The following is a 21,423-nucleotide window of genomic DNA, read 5'->3' as shown; positions in this document are numbered from 1 at the left end:
CTAAACCGCCATGACGAATTATTGTAATCCATATCCTTAGTATTTTTATGTTGTACGTCATTTCCACCTCTCCCTTTTATTGCGACATTCTCCATCTATATAATATTGTTACTGCCACACAAGTTCAGTACATCTGTATACCTGAAGAAGGCTGGTATGGCCAGCCGAAATATTGTTATAAAAAACAATGAACGTTGTTTTAAATCAGCTTTGCAGTAGTCTTTGGACTTCTCGTTCTTGCTTCTTTATATTTTGGCTGATTTGATCTCTTTTCTAGAGATCCAACGTTTACAACTAGCAGGATCTTCGTCCACAGTTTTTGCAGTTTATTTAATCCTTTATTATATCTGAAAGCACTATTTTATGCCGTTGGCACAAAGAGTCAAATAACTGGAAGTTCTTAACTGTGTGACTGACCTAAGTGCACCCCATGAACCATGTCCATTCCCTGGGACAATGTATTACAAGTTCAATTATGTGCAACAAGACATCCCAGTAATCCGATGCAGCCAGGAGTTAATTAGTTTACCACGCTGTGAAAGCGTGTGTGTGCTACCTGCTACCTCCTTTCTTTTTCTTCCATGGATCATCAAAATTCATTTTCTTCCCCTACAGTTGGTCGTAATTTTAAATTGACAGTTTAGCAGGAAATGCTCCTCTCAATGAAAAGCTTCTCGCACATTACTTGGGCGTAAGCAGTACATCTTTCTCAAAAATAAGAAAATAAGGTGTGAGGTCCAGAACTGTACTGGTCATAAACTGCACACCATGAGCTTAGGAAGAGTATTGGTAGACCTTGTTATTGTATGCATGATTTATGCACTTGAAGAAATTTTTTGTAAAGAAACAAAGAAGTGGATTCTTATCAAATAATGTTTCAATAATTATACTGAGATATCCATTTTCATTCACTTAAGTAAGAATTTAGATTGTTCATTCCCAAATTTTGAATAGAGCATTATTTAAGAGAAAGAGCGAGGAAAACATGCTCACATGTGTGTACCTCTTCCAGCTAGACGATTCTTTTTCTGTCCCATTTTTGTTTGCAAACCTACACATTAGTGAACCAAAGGGCAGCTCTTTGAGAGCGACAGTCAGGGATAATTAAGCCAACAGTGAGTCAAGGTGGTAATGTGATGAGACCCTCTTAGTGGATTTTGGGGGCACAATGGCCTAGTCAACTCTCTGAATACCTTCACTGTCCCGCAACAACGTGGGAGAGGGAGGCAGGAAATCAAAATCAAAATATTTACCCAAGGAATAGATCGACCATGTTGGAGAAAAAATGTTTGCCGTGTATTGCCGAATTTTCTCGAAATCAAGACTGATTTTCCTCAAAACTACTTTGTGTTAGCGGGGTTCACACAAAGCATCATGGATGGCAACCACCTGGTAAAATGCCAAACATTGAAAATTGTCAGAAGATAGTAAGGCTTGTAATGATGGTTATGACTTATTGTGCATCTGTACTTGTAAATGTCAGTGCCGTAGCAAGGGGAGGGGCCGGGGGGGCCCGTGCCCTCCCAGTTTTTTTTCCTAAAAAGTAAAAACAGACCTGTATAAAATGTTGAAAATAAAATATTATCTCTCGAGAGGTTGAAAACAATAACATTTGTACTTCTTTTCATTTTTTAACATACGTAGGGTAATGCACAACAATATTAAACAGCCAAAAACTAAAACAAACCAGAAAGTGATTCGTGACAACAATGTGAAAAAATGTCTCAAATGTCTAGACGTGTCTAGACATCTAGACGCCTCGTTCTCTCCTTATTTTCGGATTTCTGTCTGTTTATTCTTTGCTCGTGTTGTTGGTTCTTTGGAACATGATCTAAGGTCAACAACGTCTTCTCAAAAACCCGGAAAAACCAAGCAGAAGTCCCTTTTATCCTGGGTAAAGCCCCAGGATACTAAGGCGAGAGTCGAGGATGAGAATGTAGAAGAGTCTTGCGCTGCAGAAATACCAGAGGGGAGTTTTGAAAGTGGCCAGGATTATGCTGCTGTTGAGTCTGTTAAAGCAGTTGGTTCCTAGTTGACTCTACTAGGAGATAGACCAAATCAGCCAAGAAATTTATCATTTCCTTCTAAGTCCTAAGGAAACAGGAACAGGTCCTTTCAGTCGCGGTGGTTTGATCGCCATCCGTGGCTGCACTACGTTGAAAGTCTTGATGCTGTATTTTGCCATACCTGTATCAAAGCTGTAGCAAGCAACTTGATTGCATCAGGAAACACAGATAACGTATTTATGCGATATGGCTACAATAACTGCAAAAGTGCAACCAAAAAGAATAAAGGTTTTAGAAAACACAAAGCCAGTGCTTTACAAAGAAGCGGTCACAAGATACATATCTACACCAGCAGAAGTCATTGGTGATGTCGGCGAGCTACTGTGTAATCAGCACGCCGAAGAAAAGATGAAAAGCCGCAAAGTGTTGTTGGCTATTTTAGGTAACATAAGATACTTGGCGAGACTGGCTTTGCCCCTAAGGGGTAATTGGAATTTAGAAACAGGAAGCGAAGGAAATGCTTTTTTCCACCTGGTGCAACTCCGGAATGGCTTCTCAAACTGTTACAATGGGACCTTTGGGCATTCCACTGTATTTGTTGACTATTCATTGTACCAAAATAGTTATATTTGACATCTGACTTTCTTTGGTTTACATTCTCTAGGTTTCGCACCCCTGGAAGGTAGCCTGATGGTGTGCTGGGTGCTTATATCCTAATGACCAGGGCACCAATTTTTGTCAAGCAGGTGGTGCTTCGGTGTGAACCCCTGTTCCTTTGGTCTCCCAATACAGATTCACATCCACTCAATGGTACATTTATGGCCCGACTGTCACAGTGTATTTTTTAGTGGAGATGAGAGGGTCTAAGCCTTCTGAAAAGAGCCAAGGCTGCCCAACTAGCCAGGTTCAGTGTCCAAAACCTGTCGGTGAGGATGTCATGAAGCACATTACCAAAAAGGAGCTGTCCCTCCATGTAGGGCAGAAAACACAGACTTCACGTGACCACCATGCGCATTTCTAACTTACCCGAGGAATTCTCTGGGCCACAACGAAATGACACCTTAGGTGTGCCACTGCTTGACTGTGACTGCATATGGACCATATGGGAGTCAGAGCAGGACATTGCATACCTTCAAGATCCAGAGGTTGTTCAGCTGTACACCAAAACTAGCAAAATAGTGAAAGGTGGTAGAGAGCTTCCACTCTATTGCTGCTCCAGAGGCTCAACATGTCACAACCATCTTGACTTCTTTATTCCTGGTATGTTAATTGTTTATTTTTTCTATGAAATTAGATATAATTACTTTTTAAACATGTACGTAAAAATCGTAAAAAGCTGCCAGAAAAAAATGTATGCAAAAAATAAATTCTCCTTATTGTTGTTTTTATTATCAGTATTAAAAAATTTTATTTCTTTATGTCATCATTAGTACCTATGATACTTCTATTTTCTTGATTTGAGGTACCAGTGCAAATGATCTGCACTTTCATGCCTTCTTGCTGGAAGGTGTGGTAAGATGGAACAGAGATAGAGAAGTGGCAGGAGTTACAGAAGCGAATTCGGACACCACATATTGTTCACGACTTCTGCCGTGAACAAAGATGAAGATGAAGTAACAATGCACTATCTTCCTCAAAAAGCTCTACGACCCGGACCAGTGATGCCAAATGATGTGAATTGTTGGGTCAGATAAAGAACATGTTGCACATCATAGAAGGCATAACAAGTGCAGTCGCCTTGGAAAATGTAATGGCAAAACTCACCGAATGCCACATCCTCCTGTGTGCCACTTCAGCAAGAACATGAAAAAAGACAATGGAACTTACTGCTGGACTCAATGCATACTAGTAATTTTACTAACTTTAAGAAACAATTAGATAGCCTAGATATTAAATAATTTTAATTGGTGAGTAATATATAGTATGCAGTTTTTGTAATTATTGTAGAAAGTCTTATTTTCATTGACTTCCAGTACCATTTTGTTGTATATCTTTTTTGTGTTTTCTCTCAGAAATATTAGCGCCCTTAAGGCTACTCTTAAATTCGAGGAAAAATAAAGGTAACATATGTATGTATATTTACGGGCCTTGAAAATTGCCCACTGAGCTTTGCATGTAAATGACACAAACGCTTAGAAATATAGTGTTCAATCCCTGCCAAAAATCAACTTGAGTCCTCAACATTCAACTTGAGCAGCTAACATTAAGTTATAGCACTCAACATTCAACTTCACGTTTCAACATTCAGTGTTACTTATTCAACTTAAACTCCCAAAAATCAACTTGAGTCCTCAACATTCAACTTGAGCGGCTAACATTAAGTTATAGCACTTAACTTTCAATTTCACGTTTCAACGTTCAAAGTTAATTATTCAACTTAAACTCTTAACACTTAACCGTGATCACTTGTTCTTGAAAATTGAGTGCGCGTTCAACTTGAGAAACCAAAAACCAACGTATGAGACGCAATTAGTCGTGAATAATTGCTGTGCCATAAAAGTTCACCATTGCGAATTCTGACTTCATTGTGCGTACAGCGTAAAATGTCCGCCAAAATGTATCATATGTCATAGGCTGACGTGACAGGCCAACCACAGGGGTTGTTTCCAGTCTCCGGTCTCGTCTCCTGGTCTCTCCTTTTACACAACCAAGATAGCGGCGTCTCTTGCCACTGATGCAAAGATATTTAGAGGAGCATCTACATTACTTCTAAATCAATATGAGCAACAACGAGCTGAACAACGTTAAAGATGCCCTTCGACGAATGGCAAATCAGCTGGATGTTATGTGTCAAACGTCTGGAACCCACAAGCCAGTCAAGCCACGACCACTCCTGAGAATATACGATATGAATCCTACCCCCGCTTATTATACGAGTCTTAAGAAATAAGGGGAAAAGCAAACGATATATTCAGAAAGCAAAAAACGGGTTTCAACCGTAAGAGAAAAGAACACAAGAGAATCAAAGGGAAAATGCGTTACGACAACACAGCACAGAAAACGTCACAACCCTGTCAAACGAACAACTGACAGATGAGCAAATCACTTTACTCTCCCCGGGTTTAAAATTTATCCCTACCCACCCTATTCACACCCTATTCTCTAGGTGCAAAAGTAATATTTCTTTAGATATCTAGGAATGTTAAATTACCTCCAGTATGTTAGTAAAAATTTAAGTTCAAATTTATAGTTCAAACAAAAGTGGTTGGTTTGGATGTAAAAATAATTTCTGGGAGTATCAACGGTGGGGAAGACAATAAATTTGTCCTAAATTTTTACCAGGACTTTAAATGCAAGGTTAACTGATAACCTTTATAATAAAATACGAGATTTCATTTTCATACTATGACAATTATGCATGGTAATATTTTTTCGTTATTCCAATACTAACACACAGTTCAGTTTTCTGGGTTAATGATGTGTTGGTGATTGTATATTTCCTATAAATACATCAAATCATCTACAGAGACAGACGAGACTGAGCACGTCAATTTAAATGTTTGTATTACTACTGGCAAAATTAAGCCAAATGACCGCATAGTTGAAAACCCAACTTCACATGAGGAAGTTTTGACATGCATTCAAGAATGGGCTTCTTATGACTATTAAGAATATTTTGAAAGTTGGTCGAAACGCTGAACATCTTGCTGAACTATTTATCCTCGAATTCTATATTGAATATACATGATTTAGAAACTTCCAATCAACTACACTTAATCCCACATTATAACCAAGCGGGTTTTGGAAAATCACCGTCAGCTGAAAGTGCACATTTAAGTTACATGAAATTAGTTAAACGCAATGGAAGAGGCTCTTTTACCGCTCCACTCAAAGCTGGGAATCAAAATCAGCTCTTTTAGGATCTAAAAAAGAGCACGACAACCACAGAGAGGTTAGAAACAGCTTCTTTTTTGTCTTCTTGAGATTTTAACGGCTGCTAAGTCATCCAGGTTAATATCTTGGTAATGTTATATACACAAACAATTTTTTAATCTGTTATTTTTATTAAGGTGGAAAAAGAATAGAAGAAAACAAGCCTACATTTATGGTTTGTTGCTTCTTAATACAAGGAGGGAAATCGTTCCAGTAAAAAAGACCCATGGGCCCCCATCCAACTGCAATTAACAACTTTGCTAAATTATTACTCTAATCTATTTCCTAATGTTTGTTTTACTTTAAAAAGTAATATTGCTTCTGTTGGCTGTGAGCTTTTTATGAATTTTGTGGCTCCTTGAAGGACTGGCACTCCATTTTCACTAAAAGCGCCTGCTCAGGATATGGTGAATCTGCCCATTGCTATGGAGGAGGAAACATTAAGAGACTTTGACGTCTGCAAGTTAAAGTAAATATTTTTACAGTAATTGCAGCTTGCCTTTTTTTCTGCCCGCTTATTCCCCAAATCCACAAATGGGAAGGGGGCTCCTGTTCCTTCCATCCATAAGTAGTGTTAATGCAAGGAGAGTTTTGAGGATGAAAATGGGTTTTACCTTGACACTAAATGCCAAGGACAAACGTCTGCTGAGTGGGCAAAAAATGCGATAAGTGCTATCGACCTGGTATTAGGTAAAGGGCACTCCAGCCTTCCAGAGGCTACATTTAGTGTGCTGACTCAAATTAGGGCCAAGGATACAAATTTACATCAAAAACATTACTGAGCCTCAACAAAGAGAAAGGAGCTGAGTAACACTGTATTAATGGACAGGCCACACAATGTTTGATCAAATAAGACATTGCATTTGAATATTCTATCAAACATTCCTTGAGCACTACTGTAGCATTAACAAAAACACTAAGATCAACTCCCCATCAGAATGTTTATTATATTTGAGTCGTAACAGAACTTTGTTCTGCCAAAACAGTCACAAGGTCTTAGAACGATTCTGTTAAATGCAACTCAAAAGAAAGACATGCTTAATAATCGCATTTAAATGTTAGACTCAGGACATTCTGAAGATGAAAATGAGAAGTGCTCTTGGGAATTAGAAGAGTGAAGGGATACAGCGACTGACCTCGGAGCAAGGCGAAAGCACATGATCATCTTTCAGATAGTTGCAAATTGAATTTACCAATAGATTTCAAGGAAATATGCCCTATCTAGACAGTAACACCGCAAACTCATTTCTAACAAGCATACTACATTAATTTCATTAAACCCTGCGAGAGGAAGAGGTTTATTTCAAAATCACTTTTCTGAAATCACTGACAAGAATTACATTAAACATTTGTAGATATTATTACTAAGAAAGGAGGAAATCTGGTGGGACCAGCTGGTGAGCCCTTTCTACTCTGGCCAAAAACAGAAAGTCTTCTAGACAAGTTAAGAACAGTAGTAGCTATCTTCCCATACTGACACTGAATTGCAGGGAAAAAGAGGGAGTAGACTTCAGTATGCACTTGAATGTTCCTAAAGTGCACCCAATAACCGGTGTCTACCATCATGGGTTCAACGACTACTATAATATACTGAAGCGTATATTAAATCATACAAGAGAGGAAGGTCCAGAAGACTTTAATCTAAAGAGATTTGCCAAGGTGTGCATGACCCCTCGACTGGGCCAACAGTTTTAAAGCACCCCAGGTTGGGAGGAAACAATCATTTCCTGATGCAGTGCATATGTTGTCGTTTCTGGTGGCAAAATTTCGACGTGACAGTGGTTATGAGAGAGATGGATGTCCTGGCAAGTTGAAATGTACAACTTCTCGACAATGGACAAATAGATGTCTACAATTAGAGACATCAACAGGCATTCAAAACAATCACGGTTGATGGGGAAATAGCCCCACTGCAATTCCCAAGGGCATGGGTTTGGAAAGACCTTTGTCTCATACTTACTATATTTTAGGTTCAGTTACGTCTTGGGCCGTAGGCTCCTCCACACATGTTGTTTTGGAACTGCCACTTAGGATTCATACTTTGTAACTTTTTGTAACTAGAAAAAACTTTAACCTTGGGCGGCGTTTTTTGTTTACTTTTTTACAGGCCAGTTGGGAGCACTGTGGTTTCTCTTACAAGACAGTAATAGCAGTGACCTTCACTATTGAAAGTATGGAATTTCAGAGATGCCAAACATGACAAAACTGGGAAGAATATCCTAGGGCTGGCGCAACAGATCATGTACAGGCAATCATTGCATTTTTCATCAGGATTTTTGGTTCATTAACGTGATTAAGGAAGTTTTGACAGAAGTAAGACCCCAGTGAAGCTTGGAGCCCTTAAAGATTTTTCACTTTCAGGCAGTTTTCAGTTGCCATCATGTGGAGGCTTGATGGCACGTTCATTAGCAGGGACTGGGAGAGTTGAATAAGACCAAACAACAACTTCAAGCCATGTCAAATCAATCTAGCCTTATTGCCTGTTTCACTCGTACAACAAAAAATAATGACATTTCCTGTAAATTTCATTCAACATGCCGCATCACTCCAGCAGCATCCAACTGACTGCTTCAAGCCTCTCAGTGGACAAGCTTAGTAGCTCATTCCAAATGAGGACATGCTTTGCAAAAGAAATCTCAAACGCCAAATAAAATCCTCTTAAAATTACTTTTAACCGAAAACAGTGCATTGGAAACGCTTTTCACCGCTGGTTATTTTCGTTACTTGATACAAAAGAAGAATAAACAAATTCTTGAAGAGCACAATGAAATTTTTTGTTGTAAACTTGGTAAATGACGAGTGATGATAAAAGAATTTCCTCCCAGAATACACAACATGAAATCCTGGGAGTCTATTTTTTTCAAAATTTTCTGGAGGAGCATAGACCTCCCTGGAAGCTTGGGCCTCCGGCCCTCACCATTTGGGTTACCTGACCACTTTCCATCATATGCCCTCCTACTTTCAGAATTAATGAAGCCCCTGTAAATGTGTGGATTACAGTTTCAACCACGTCTTAGAAATAGAGACAGATAATCCAAATATAACGACATCAATAAGAACTTACGAATCCAAACTGGCAAGAATTTCATAAACTCGCTTTTTTGTGCCTGCCATGCAGGGTACTTCTGTAGTTATACAAACCTGACCGAGAGTGGGACTCGAACCTGGGACTGTCTGGGGACCGCTGGTCTGCACACCTAACACACTGACAACTCGGCCACATCGCCTCCCTTAAAATGTGTGACATGCTATGAATGATTATTACTGCTATCATTTTCCAGAAAACAGCACAGTAAAGAGAAGCCTTAAAAGTATGCACTACCATTTCAGAGGATTTGTCAAAATTAAGTTTGGTTGGTTCGATTACCGCTAAGTTTGCTAATCAAACCAAAAAATTGGGTGTTTGGGTGTCAATTAAGTTCGATTTCTGAACTCAATTTAACCAATACAACTTAATTGATCGTTCTAAGCCAACACTTAAAATAGCCAAGGGTTTTGAAGAGTCCTTTTAGCGTGCAAAGCATCAGGAAGCTCAGAAATCGAACACAAACTTTTAGGTACTACTACCAAAGTTAATCAAGCCCAATCATTTATTGAGTTTGAGAAACTTAGTTTACCAAACAGTTTCGCGTGGTTACAACGTCATCAAGTCTGTGGCATGCAATGTCCTTACTCATGTCAATGAACTGGCCGGGTTTTCTGTAGTTACTATGATATAATACTGGTTTCTTCGATCGTTATCATTGACGGAAGTTAAAGTCATTAAATAAATGGGAAAGCACAAGAAAGAGTGCAGAAAAAATTACTTGAAAAAATGGCGATAGATGCTCAAGGAAAGGAAAGCACAAGGTGAGGACCCCACTTCCTGCCTTCAAGAGAAGGAAAGGTCTTCCTGTCTACAAGAAAGTATTGTTGAATAACCTAATCACAAGAAAAAAAGAAGCAATGAAAGTCATGAAACTTTTGGGGCTAATGCGCAGTATCGCACTCTTGGTGAATTACGACCTGAGCTACAATTTGACCCAATTTGCAATTTGCGAGGAAGAGGGCAAACAAGAACAACATTTTCTCCTTCAGCAATGTCAAGTGGTGGGATGATTGGACAGGGATGAAACTTGCATTACCTTCTGGTTCAAATAAGAGCTGTTGTTCGGTAGATGCTTATATTTCTATGCCTTTGGTCACCTTTTTGCTCGCTATCTGACAATGCCTTTGAAGCACTCCTTGCATTTTTACAGGCAGTTTTTGATTCCTAGGGAACCATTTTTCCAATAGTGGAAAGGTTTGCTATGTCACTACCAAAGTCACTTCATTTGCTTTGCAAACAACTTGGACTTGATCAAGATAAGTTCAAAAACTATGTTGTGTGCCTCAAGACAATGAAGAAGCGATCGAGCCTGATAACAAACAAGACTGTGCATTTCTCAATGAGATAGACGAACAAGATGAGTCGTTTAATAGAAGATTCAACATAGAATTGGATAGAGAGACAAAGCAAGAAGAAAGGCATAAGGCAGTGTCTGAAGATACCTTGTTCGGAGAGGCACAAAAGAGTAACAAAAAAGTTTTTCAGACTTCACCCAAAACCACGATGCTCCCCTTATGATCCTGTAGAATGATTGTCATTGTATAGGATCCTAAAGTACAGTTATATATCCTCTCTACATAGTAGATACCTATATGTGAATAACGCAAAGAATAGTGTTTTATGAGGGTTTTATTTGAAATAAACAGTTAACATCTTCTCCACATTATGGATACCGATAATGTCAAAAAATTAAAAGAGTATCATATTTTTATATGCTATAATGACCGTAATCATAACTTTTTATACTGTTTTCATGAATGTAGCATTTGTCATCAAAGCAGCTGAGATTTTATTGATTTCATAACTACCTAACTCATACTCTTCATGTTTGACGTTCTTTTTTTTTTTACATATTTCTTTATTGCTTCTGCTGTTTTACGACCTTTATTATTGTCTTTTATGTAGGAACACATTTTTCACCTTAAGCCAATAAATTCTACTAGAGGAATCACACAACCTTCATCTTCAAACTTACCAATAACTTTCTTGTTTGTTTTGTCAAAATACGGTGAGTTTTCAGGATATTCACCATTATCAAATTTATCTTTATTTTTCCAAAAGCATTGATACACATCTTCAGCTTCATTTCATACGTTAAACTATCTGTGTCCGTGAATAATAATTTAGCTTTGTTACCATACTTCTGTTTAATGATGAGATGAAAATCATACATTAAAAAAAATCAACTATTAAACAACCCTGAAAAGACTAAGTTCCTTACGGTCAGGACACAACAACTACCACGCAGACTTCCTAACGAAATCTCAATCTCTTTCTTGGGGAAAGAGATCACACCTGTCTCCAGTGCCAAGGATCTCAGAATAATTCTAGATAACAACTTAACCTATGACCAACACATCCATCAACTTACTTCATTGTGCATGACCAAACTTTGTCAAATAAACAGGGTAAAGAACAGTTTTGATAGGGACACTCTACGCACGATCATCTCTGCTCTAGTCCTAAGCACATTGTTCTATTGCTCTACAGTTTGGTCAAACACAACTGCCACAAACATCAAGAACCTTCAAGCTGTTCAGAATTTCGTGTGCAGAATCATCACAAAAACCAAGAAATTCGAGCACATAACACCTGCGTTATGCAAGATCAAATGGTTACCGGTAAATGAGCATCTCCACTACAGAGACACTGTAATGACGTTTAGGTGCATACTTGTGTGTGTCTCTGTGAAGACGCAAGTCTATTCACCACTACAAACAGAGAATCCCTTGATATTCCTCCAAGTAAGACAAAGTCAGGCCAGCGTCGTTTCCTCCATAGAGCAGTCAACATTTGGAACAATTTAGACAAAGACTTTAAACAGTTATCTTTAACATCATTTTAAAACAGGTGAAAACGCACATGCTAGAGAATTATTTTAATGACTGCTTTTTATAATTTTATTCATTTTTTATTATAATGGGGTTTTGCTGTTTGGTATTGAAAAGCCTCCTCGGGAATACTAATAAAGTATGTGTGTATGTATGTATGTACATTAGTGTCTTAGAAAGATTAAGAATGCACATTCCTACATATGCCAGACTATTAAGAGTTAGTGTTTCTTTAATCTTATGCACAGCCACTAGATTTTTGCTGAATATTTTTGATGATACAAAAGTTGGTTTTGAAGGGCAATTTTCCACTGGCTGAGTGTAACAAATTAAGTGGAAAATGTTTTTCTCACACACCGCTGAGAGCCTGGGTATAGGTCATGTGCCTGAAGACGGGCAGTTGCTTTTGTTGCGTCCGCCATTACTGAACTTTTTTGTTTTTGTCCGTCTTGTAATTGCTGGTAATCGCTATTTATATGCGTATTTATCATTCCCAAAGTTTCTAACAGTTCTGGAACTTGTTCGCGAGCTGCTCAGCACTTGGAGCCGTACAATAAGAGCCCTGTTTCTGGTGAACGATCGCGTAGTTGATCGAGGCATGGAAGTCATGAGTCTACACGTGAATGCGATCGGGCTTCCACAGCAGCCCCAGCAGAAGATGTACCCCCAAGCTGGGCGCGGGATATGTTTGAACAGTAAAAAAAGTATGCTAAGGAATTCAAGTTCGAAGGCAACAAGAAGCAATACAAGGTGAACCAGAATGTTTTGGAAAAAATCAGCGAAGCGAGGAACACAAGCGATCATGGGGAAAGAGGCAACCTGCTTTTAGAAGGTGAAAAATTGCTCTTAGGACGTAACAAACATATCTGCTTAGCAGGTAAGTATGGATGGGATACTGTTGAGTGTTACACGGCAGAGCCACTTGCAACCAACTCCAGTGACGAGAAGCACATCAAAAAAGCGATCAAAGAGAGCAAGCAGTTGCGGGAAGAGAAACGGAAGACGTTGACGGCAAAGTGGAAGACGAAAAAGTTGCCCCAGCAAGACGAAAGACCAAGGCGTGTTGTTCTAGAAAAATCGAGTGGTTCTTTTTCGGTGGGAAAGCTGTCCAACTATCCGTCACGTGACTCGCAGCAAACTTGTTTTCGCATGAGTGCCGAGCTTCAGTTACAGGCAAAGGAACTGAATGGGCCCGAAACAGTACACCATCCTCAGGAAGCCAACAATAGTGAATCCATTCATACCATTCATGACAATGTTGTTTATTTCTCTGGTGAATTTCATTGTGTTGAGTTCGAATACGCTGTTCATGTTAATAAAGTTGAGTTGGCCCGCACTACCAATGTGAAAGGGAAGCTGAAGGAGAGAATTGCAGTCTGGCAAAGCATTGGAGCTAGCAGGTGGGTGCTTGAAGTGCTTGAGGATGGTTATTGTTTACCTTTTATTTCGCTGCCACAGAAAGCGTTCTTTAGGAATCATTATAGTGTTGTTGAAGATGAAGATTGTTTGTCAAGAGGTGTCCAAGTTACTTAGCTTTGGTGCTATAGCTGAAGTAGAAAGGGATGATCTAATGGTGTGCAACCCTTTAGGTGTTGTAAGGAACTCTGCACACAAGCCTCAACTGATTGTGGACTTGCATTACGTAAACAAACACTTGCGGTCATGTAAGTTCAAGCATGAGGACATTCGAACTGCTGAAGATTTGTTTTTGAAGGGTGACTGGTTCTTCAAATTTGATTATAAAAGTGGCTACCACCACATAGAGATTTTTCCGCAACATTGCCGATTCCTTGGTTTTTCTTTATTCTACAAGGATCAGCTAGATATTTTCATTTTAAAGTCCTTCCTTTTGGCTTGTCCACGGGTCCTGATCTCTTTACTAAGATTCAAAGAGCACTTATCAAACACTGGATAAGTAAAGGCTTCAGAATATTTACATACTTGGATGATGGTGCAGGTGCAGATCAAGTACTGGATAAGGCTATGAAAATGTCAGAAATTGTACGTAAGGACATTGTTTTAAGTGGGTTAATCACCAACAAGGAGAAAAGCCAGTGGGTTTGCTTTTGTTGCAGCGGTCGGCTTGGCATGGCTACCAGTGGTGTTTGAGAAGCTAATTTTAATAGTCTCCCTTTCACAGGGAATATTGGACAATTCCCAACTTGGGTCAAACTTGGTTCTAACTTGGGAAATAATAATTCCCAACTTTTAAAGTTGGGTTTTTCTTGGGGCAAAGTTGGGTTTTACTTTGAGAGTTAAATGGACCACTTGTAATTCCCAATGTGTGTTTCCCAAAGTAGACCCAAAATCAGGTTCTTCTGCTTACTACATTGGGGATAACTTGGGTTTATATCGATTTATTCACACCTTCTTTGGGACTATCTGGTGCAGAAACATTATTTTTGGGTCAAAATTGGGACATGCTCACCACAATGATAACTGTTTTGGGGTGTACTTGGTTATTATTGGGTCAAAGTTGGGTTTTACTTGTAGAGTAGATTACACCACTTGAAAATCCTAGTGCATGTTTCCCAAAGTAGTCCCAAAGTCAGCTTTTTCATCTGATAACATTGGGAATAAGTTGGGTTTATAAAAAGTAAAGGCAAACATACTTGGGTCTATCTCGTGCAAAAACACTTTTCATGGGTCAATATTGGGACGTCATGACCCCAATAATAATTGCTTTGGAGAACACTTGGTTGTTCTTAGGTCAAAGTTGGGTTTTCCTGTTAGCTGTTAGTTGCTAACCCCAACAATACCTATTTTGGGGTGTACTTGGTTATTCTTAGGTCAAAGTCAGGTTTTACCTTTAGAGTAGATTACATCACTTGAAAATCCCAATACATATTTCCCAAAGTAGTCCCAAAGTCAGGTTTTTCAGCTTATAACATTGGGAATAAGTTGAGTTTATAAAAAGTGAAGGCAAACCTACATGGGCCTATCTCGAGCAAACACATCTTTTGTGGGTCAAAATTGGGACGTGCTCACCCCAACAATAACTGTTTTGGGGTGTACTTGGTTATTCTTGGGTCAAAGTCGGATTTTACATTTAGAGTAGATTACACCACTTCAAAATCAAAATGCATGTTTCCCAAAGTAGTCCCAAACTCAGCGTTTTTAGCTGATAACATTGGGAATAAGTTGGGTTTATAAAAATTAAGGCACACCTACTTTGGGACTATCTCATGCAAACACATTTTTCATGGGTCAATATTAGGACGTCATGACCCCAATAATAATTGCTTTGGAGAACACTTGGTTGTTCTTAGGTCAAAGTTGGGTTTTCCTGTTAGTGTAGATTACACCACTTGTAATTCCTAAGGCATGTTTCACAAAGTATTCCCTAAATCAGCTTCTTCAGCTGATAACATTGGGAATAACTTGGGTATATAAAAATTAAGGCAGATCTTCTTTATTTGGGATTATATCTCATGCAATCACATTTGTTACGGGTCGAAATTGGTACGTGCTCACCCCAACAATAATAATAAATTACAACTTATATATGCATGTTTCATTTTATTTCGTTCCCTAATATTTAACTGTACAGTGTTACCTCTGGAGATAACAAAAACAAATAAGTAAGAAACGAAATAAACTTGAAAATTTGGATAGTATGTTCTCAGTTTGTTTTTACAGGGAAGGTGGTAACCTGCCATGCAGACATTCATAGGACTTTGTCACACTTTCCTTCCCAAAGATGCTCTGTTTAGCAGAGGTTCCTGAGGAAGGAATGCATGACAAAGTCCCAAGAAAGTCTGTTGGAGACTACCCAAATGATTGTATTGCGTAACTTCGCTTCGCCCCCGCCATTTTGGTTCTTTCGACTGATAGAGACTGGGACCGAGCTTTTGACCAATCGGAAACCTGCTCGCCTCGTGATCAAGGCGTCCTTCTTTCTGGCGCGTAGAGTGAAGTGCTCATAATGGCGGAGGGATCGAGTTCGCTCTTGGAGGAGGAGTATAAACCTTTAGATACACCTTTGGATACTTGGAATGTTGAAGAAGTGAAATGTTTTATTACTCATCATTTCTCAAACGAAGTAGCGAGCAAATTTGAAGGTAAGGTATTATATTTTGAAGTTGCCTTGAGTGTTCGGTAAAAAATAAGTTTTCCCGCCCTTCGCTTGGCTTTGTGGAAAGTTTGGGGACTCCAAACGAAGCAACAGCGAATAAAACAACCAGAAACATTGTCGTTGTTCAGTATTTTTGCATTTGATTGTTTTCTTCGAGTTTATTTTGATCTTCGTGATTTGCAATATTCTTCATTTCTCGATGCTTACCTCGTTTGGTTTTCCTTCATTTTACTTACAGCTGAAGATATTGATGGAGACAGTTGTATTCAACTTCTGCGCAAGTCGGACGACGACAGAACGTTTGAAAAGTTAGGTCTGTTGACTTTCGGTAAAGTCTGCAAATTTAGGAAGGTCACAGAGTCGCTTATGCCTCGTCACTCAAGATCATCGACTCCCTCTTCACAGTTAAGCTTATCTTCAATCTCTTCCCCTAAGCCCAAGCTGAGTGAAATTAGCACTTTCTCAAAAGACATACAACTCCTGTACAAGGCAAAGTGAGTAAACATTCTTTGCTTAATGATATGTTCATGTAGAAATCAATGTATCGTTAATAACGTCGCCTAAATTGTCCTGTATTGTTTTCCTTCGAATCTAAGGCTTCAGTTTTTTGACATAGATTGAAAAAACATTCTTAGTTAGATACTTTGACTCTTTTGTTTAGATCTTATTCAAAGTGCCCGAAGCTGCCCTTGGCAATTCGCCCATACATCTGCAAATGCACAAAACGTAAGATCCACAACTTGTGGCATGTGAATTTACATTTCGTTCTCGACCGTCGAAGCTTCTGAAATGAATACAACTTAAAGGTGTTTGAACTGCAAGGGTTCATCTTCATTAAGAAGAAACACAAGTTGTCAAAATGTTATTTATTTCTGTTGTTTTGACAGGCGGGGACGCATTCAGAGGGCGGCAGTTCAAATGTGGCCAGGGAACGACTTTCCCAACTTTCGCCTTGCTGAAGAGAAGGCCAAACTAGATCAACTCGCGGCTTCTCTTGAAGAGGAATGCTCAATCCCAGAGATAAGCTTTGGCTTTGAAGGAATTAAAAAACACATACAAAGTGTGTTCAATGAGAGGAGACGTTCTCGCAAAAGAGAAAGGATTGATTATGATTTGGTAGGTAGCTAAATAAAATATACCATTCTCCTGAAGGCAATTTTATGTCATACATGTTTACATGCAGTACGTATTAGAACTTTGTAAACACAGTTGTGGTGTCCCAGTTACTGGTAGTACTGATCCTAGGTATTTTTTTTAAGGCAATAAAACTTTTTTTCCCTTTGTTTACATGTACTGATAAAATAAACACCCAAGAGTTTTGAGGGAATTCTCAAGTTATTTAAAGCAAAACTTGGTATCGTTATTTCATTTTCTTCTTAGTCCGTCAGTTGGAACATACAACTTTTTAAGAAGTGGCTTATTAATTTTTTTAAAAAATTGTGTCTGGTAAATACATTTTGTGTCTTTAATTTAGTTAGAGAATTTGATTTCATGCATTTCAAATATCAGTTCTGAACTGATATTTCCGATATTTTTCAGCCTGACAAAAGAATGTCAATCAAAGGGAAGGACAATGGAAAACCTCCACTGCCAACAATGTCAGAGTATGATGACATTAAAGAGGTCAACAAAAAAGATGAAGACAAAGATCAAATTAGTAATTATGGCAGTAGTGGAGAAGGTGGTGGAGACAGAAATTTTGGATTCTTCTCCCAGTGAAAACTCTGATGGATCTGATCATGAATCAGAGCCAGTGCTCAAAAAAGCAAAGAAAACAAAGCCAAAAAAAAACAAAGCAAAAATGATTTCAATCAGCTACTAAAGAAAGCTACAATACTTGCAAAGAAAAACGTTGATGAAACTGAAACAAAAGAAGCAAAGAGTCAGTCCAGTATTTTGAATCCTGATCAAGAAGTATCAGCCATTAACTTGAGTAGTAAAAGTGCTAAAGTATTGTTAATGTCCTATTCTGGTCAATCAGCTGTAGAAAGTATAAGCAGAGAATATTTGTGTCAAATAATTAAAGAACTTGGGGGTAAAGTGTCTTTAGCCAGACAACTGCAAGGAGATGCCCTTTTTAAAGCAGTTGCAGTTAAACTTGTTAATCATGGTCGTGTCAAGATAAAGCGTGAAGCAAACTTGTCAAATCTTAAGCGTTCTGATATCATCCACAAATAAGCAGATGTTTGGGAAATTACAATGAGTTTTGATTGTTTTTTCTTCTGGTGGGATGTTTTAATAACATGCATGAGGGTCAAACAATAGACATGGATGTCTTTCACTGGGTTTAATATGTTAGTGTTGTTGTGTTTGGACTTCCCCTTCAGATTATACATAAATTACCATAAATCACAATACTGCAAGTGTTTATCCAAAATGCAAATTTTATTTCGCTCTGCACCTATAGAACATCATGAAAGCTGTAGCATACAGGTCCTTTAATTTCTTATTTCAGTCCTCTTTTAGAAAAAAGGTATAAATTTATTATTGTACCTGTTATAAATTTATTGTTTGTAATAATAAATAAATGATATGTTTGAATTGAAGATATTAGGACAAATAGTTTTGTCAGTAGTATTAGAAAATTAATTAAAGTAACAAGCTGCAGGCAATTATGGTTATTGAAATTCAATGGATGTAGCTTAAATAATTATGCTTACCTCCTTGCAGGCTTTTTAAATAAATTGTTTCTGTTCCCTGCCAAGAAACTGATGACTTTATTGATTTTGAAAAACCTCTCTTTTGAGGGGTACTTGAACAGTGCTTGGAACAAAGATTGGATCAGTTTGACCCAATTATGGGACTATATGAGGCTAAATGGACCTTGTTAATTTTCCTAATTCTGACCCTATTTGGGACCTCTTGGATATGACTTTGGGACAAACCTGGGTTCAGATAGACCCTACTTTGGGACTAAATGAGGTTTAACTTGGGGTAAATATATCCCAAATTAGACCCTATCTTTGGGTCAAATATTTAATTAATTCCAAACTAGACCCAATTTAGGGATTATATCTACCCAACTGTGGGACTAAATGAGGCTAAACGGACCTTGTTAATTTTCCCAATTCTGACCCCATTTGGGACCACTTGGATTTGACTTTGGGACAAACCTGGGTTCAGATAATCCCCACTATGGGATTAAATGGGGTTTAACTTGGGGTAAATATGTCCCACATTAGACCCTATATTTGGGTCCAATATGGGTCTATATTGAGGACTTAACAATTCCCTATTTTAACGCAGGTTGGGAATAACTTGGGAGTTGTTCCCATTTCCCAACTTGAGGTATTACTTTGGGAAATAGATAGTTCCCAAGTTTAATTCCAAACTAGACCCAAGTTTGGCCCAAGTTAGAACCAATATAAACCCAATTTTAAAACATTGGGAATTCTCTTATTTTTCCTGTGTTTACTAGCTACAAGTTTAAAGGGCATGTAAACCCCAAAATGCAACAATTTTGTTTGATATGAGTAGAATGTATACCCAAATTACTTCATAAATCTTTTATCTTATTTTTGATACAAGTGCATTTTGACCCGAGAAATCACCTCTGAAAGTTCACTTCGTCCGCCATTTTGATTCCGCCATCTTTGTTGTGACATCACGAGTGGAATCTCTGCCCACCGGAAGTCAAAAACACCTTTGGGACCTTTACAAGCACGTGTGTTGGCTAGTTTCCTACAAGAATATTTTTTAGTTTTGACATTGACAAAGTGGTGTGTCGTTGAATCTTGTAATAACTCGAACAAAACAGGGCATTCTACTCATTTTTTTCCAAAAGAAGAAAGAATTTGGCGCCAGTGGATTAAATTTGTCCAATTTAAACGTGCAGACTTCTTACAGCCTACAGAACACTCCATAATCTGTGGCGCTCATTTTGCACACAAATGTTTCGAGGATGATGGGATGGTAAAAATGAGACTCAAAGATAAAAGAAGCAATTTGAAAAGCGATTCGGTCCTCACAATTCAGCCCCAGCGACCCAATTAGCGGACTATGGAGAGCGTAGAGAAAAGAAATACCGGCGACTGCGAGTCAGACTCCTGGCAAAAGGTCACGAACAAGTAGAGCTGTGCACAAGTTATCAGTTTCTAAGGTAAGTAAGCCAATGTAATAATTAATAAGGATTTTTTTCATTAGGTCAGTATTAACCGTTCCCCCTTCCTCAAGTATATTCAACTTTTTTTCACAGTTATTGGACGATAATAAACTGCCTCCGTCGCTGCGAACGCGGTCACGTCAGCTTCTGAGTCTACGCCTGTCGACACTGAAACAAGTGCTTGCTCTGAAGATGAGACATCTCCCAGGTTTAAAGAGGTAGTAGTTCAATGTGATATTCTGCATGAAACATCTATAGGTAAAGGTAAATTACGCTTAGACATAATCTCACCTCGTTTTTTCTTTTCCCCTAACCGATTATCTAATGTAGAATCTCTATCCAGCAGGCACACAATTAGAACCCTTAAGAGAAGATTTTCAAGTGCAGTGCGACCTTATTACAGCTCCTTTAAACATTAGTACACCAGAATGCAGCTCTGTTAAAAGTCTAGGAGGACACAGCGTGGACGATGACAAAGATTTTGATTATGTTCCACCGACTGATTTGTCTCTTGAGGAAGCCGAGGACGACATAAGAATATGAGGGGACTATGTCAAAGTAACGTACCGCCGTACACTTGTTATATTTTTTAAAAGATACCGCACTTTGTTTGTTCGCTTTTTTTTCTCATTTTTTGCTGATGGTTTTCACTTCTTATTCATTAAAATATAGGATAATTATTGCAGGTTTGGTCGCTTTAAACCAGTGTAGGACCTGCCAAAATCCGCAGGAAATCTTTGGCGTATTTTGTTTACTGCACAGGAAGGGAGCTCCACTCTTACTTTTCTGCAAAGGTAACCCCAACACCATCGCACAAGTAGGCGATAAGCGATGTAGCAAAATTTTCTAGACACGAATGAGTGGAAAAATGTTGGAATAAATATATGACCACGAATATGCAGTCATATATAAACTGTTCATAATTTTTTTATGCATATAGTGAAAATTTCAGAACTAGTAAACATACTTGTGCCCTCTATGACTGTCTGTGCCATGTTGTTACCTATATGCATAATATGCATTTCAACGACCCACACATCCAAGCAAGTAGACTGAAATCCTGGATGTTCTGTTATACAGGACATTTGGACCTCCATTTGCTCTTCAATTTTTTGCCATACTTGCCCTATTTGATGACAACCTACGCTTTCGGGTACTGAAGGCATCGGCTGACACATCTCACACTTGCACCTAAATTACAATTAAAAAAAGTAAGGACCCCTTTCATAATGGCTTGAGTTCATCCTAGCCTCATGATAAAATTACTCCAAAATAAAGGCCAATTAGGTATAAGCAATACAATTTAAGTCACAAGACGATCCGTTTCACTTTCGGTTTCGTCCTTATAATACGGCTTTGTTGTTGTTGTTGTCCATCATCTCATTGAACTCTGCGAGGCTCGTAACGACAGGGACGCGCACCTATGTCTTCAGAAGGCTCTGAAGTTT

The 21,423-nt window shown here is 38.5% G+C and overlaps 1 protein-coding gene across 1 annotated transcript; it reads left to right on the top strand.

Moving 5' to 3' along the window:
• Positions 1 to 15,632: 15,632 nt before the first annotated feature.
• LOC140926216 (uncharacterized) lies at positions 15,633 to 16,897 on the top strand. Its single transcript, XM_073375993.1, has 4 exons — positions 15,633 to 15,859; positions 16,112 to 16,367; positions 16,761 to 16,860; positions 16,892 to 16,897. The coding sequence occupies exons 1-4, from the start codon at positions 15,724 to 15,726 to the stop codon at positions 16,895 to 16,897; spliced, it is 498 nt and encodes a 165-aa protein (XP_073232094.1). The 5' UTR covers positions 15,633 to 15,723.
• Positions 16,898 to 21,423: the final 4,526 nt, after the last annotated feature.

This window comes from Porites lutea, chromosome 2 (assembly GCF_958299795.1).
Source record: "Porites lutea chromosome 2, jaPorLute2.1, whole genome shotgun sequence".
NCBI lineage: Eukaryota > Metazoa > Cnidaria > Anthozoa > Scleractinia > Poritidae > Porites > Porites lutea.
The sequence above is the reverse complement of the archived record's forward strand: the minus strand, read 5'-3'. Positions and strand labels throughout refer to the sequence as shown.

Coding starts and splice junctions, on each gene's coding strand:
- LOC140926216 (XM_073375993.1), top strand. CDS start 15,724: ATGGCGGAGGGATCGAGTTCGCTCTTGGAGGAGGAGTATAAACCTTTA. Junction 15,860..16,111: donor AGTAGCGAGCAAATTTGAAG/GTAAGGTATTAT, acceptor TTTTACTTACAG/CTGAAGATATTGATGGAGAC. Junction 16,368..16,760: donor CAACTCCTGTACAAGGCAAA/GTGAGTAAACAT, acceptor TTGTTTTGACAG/GCGGGGACGCATTCAGAGGG.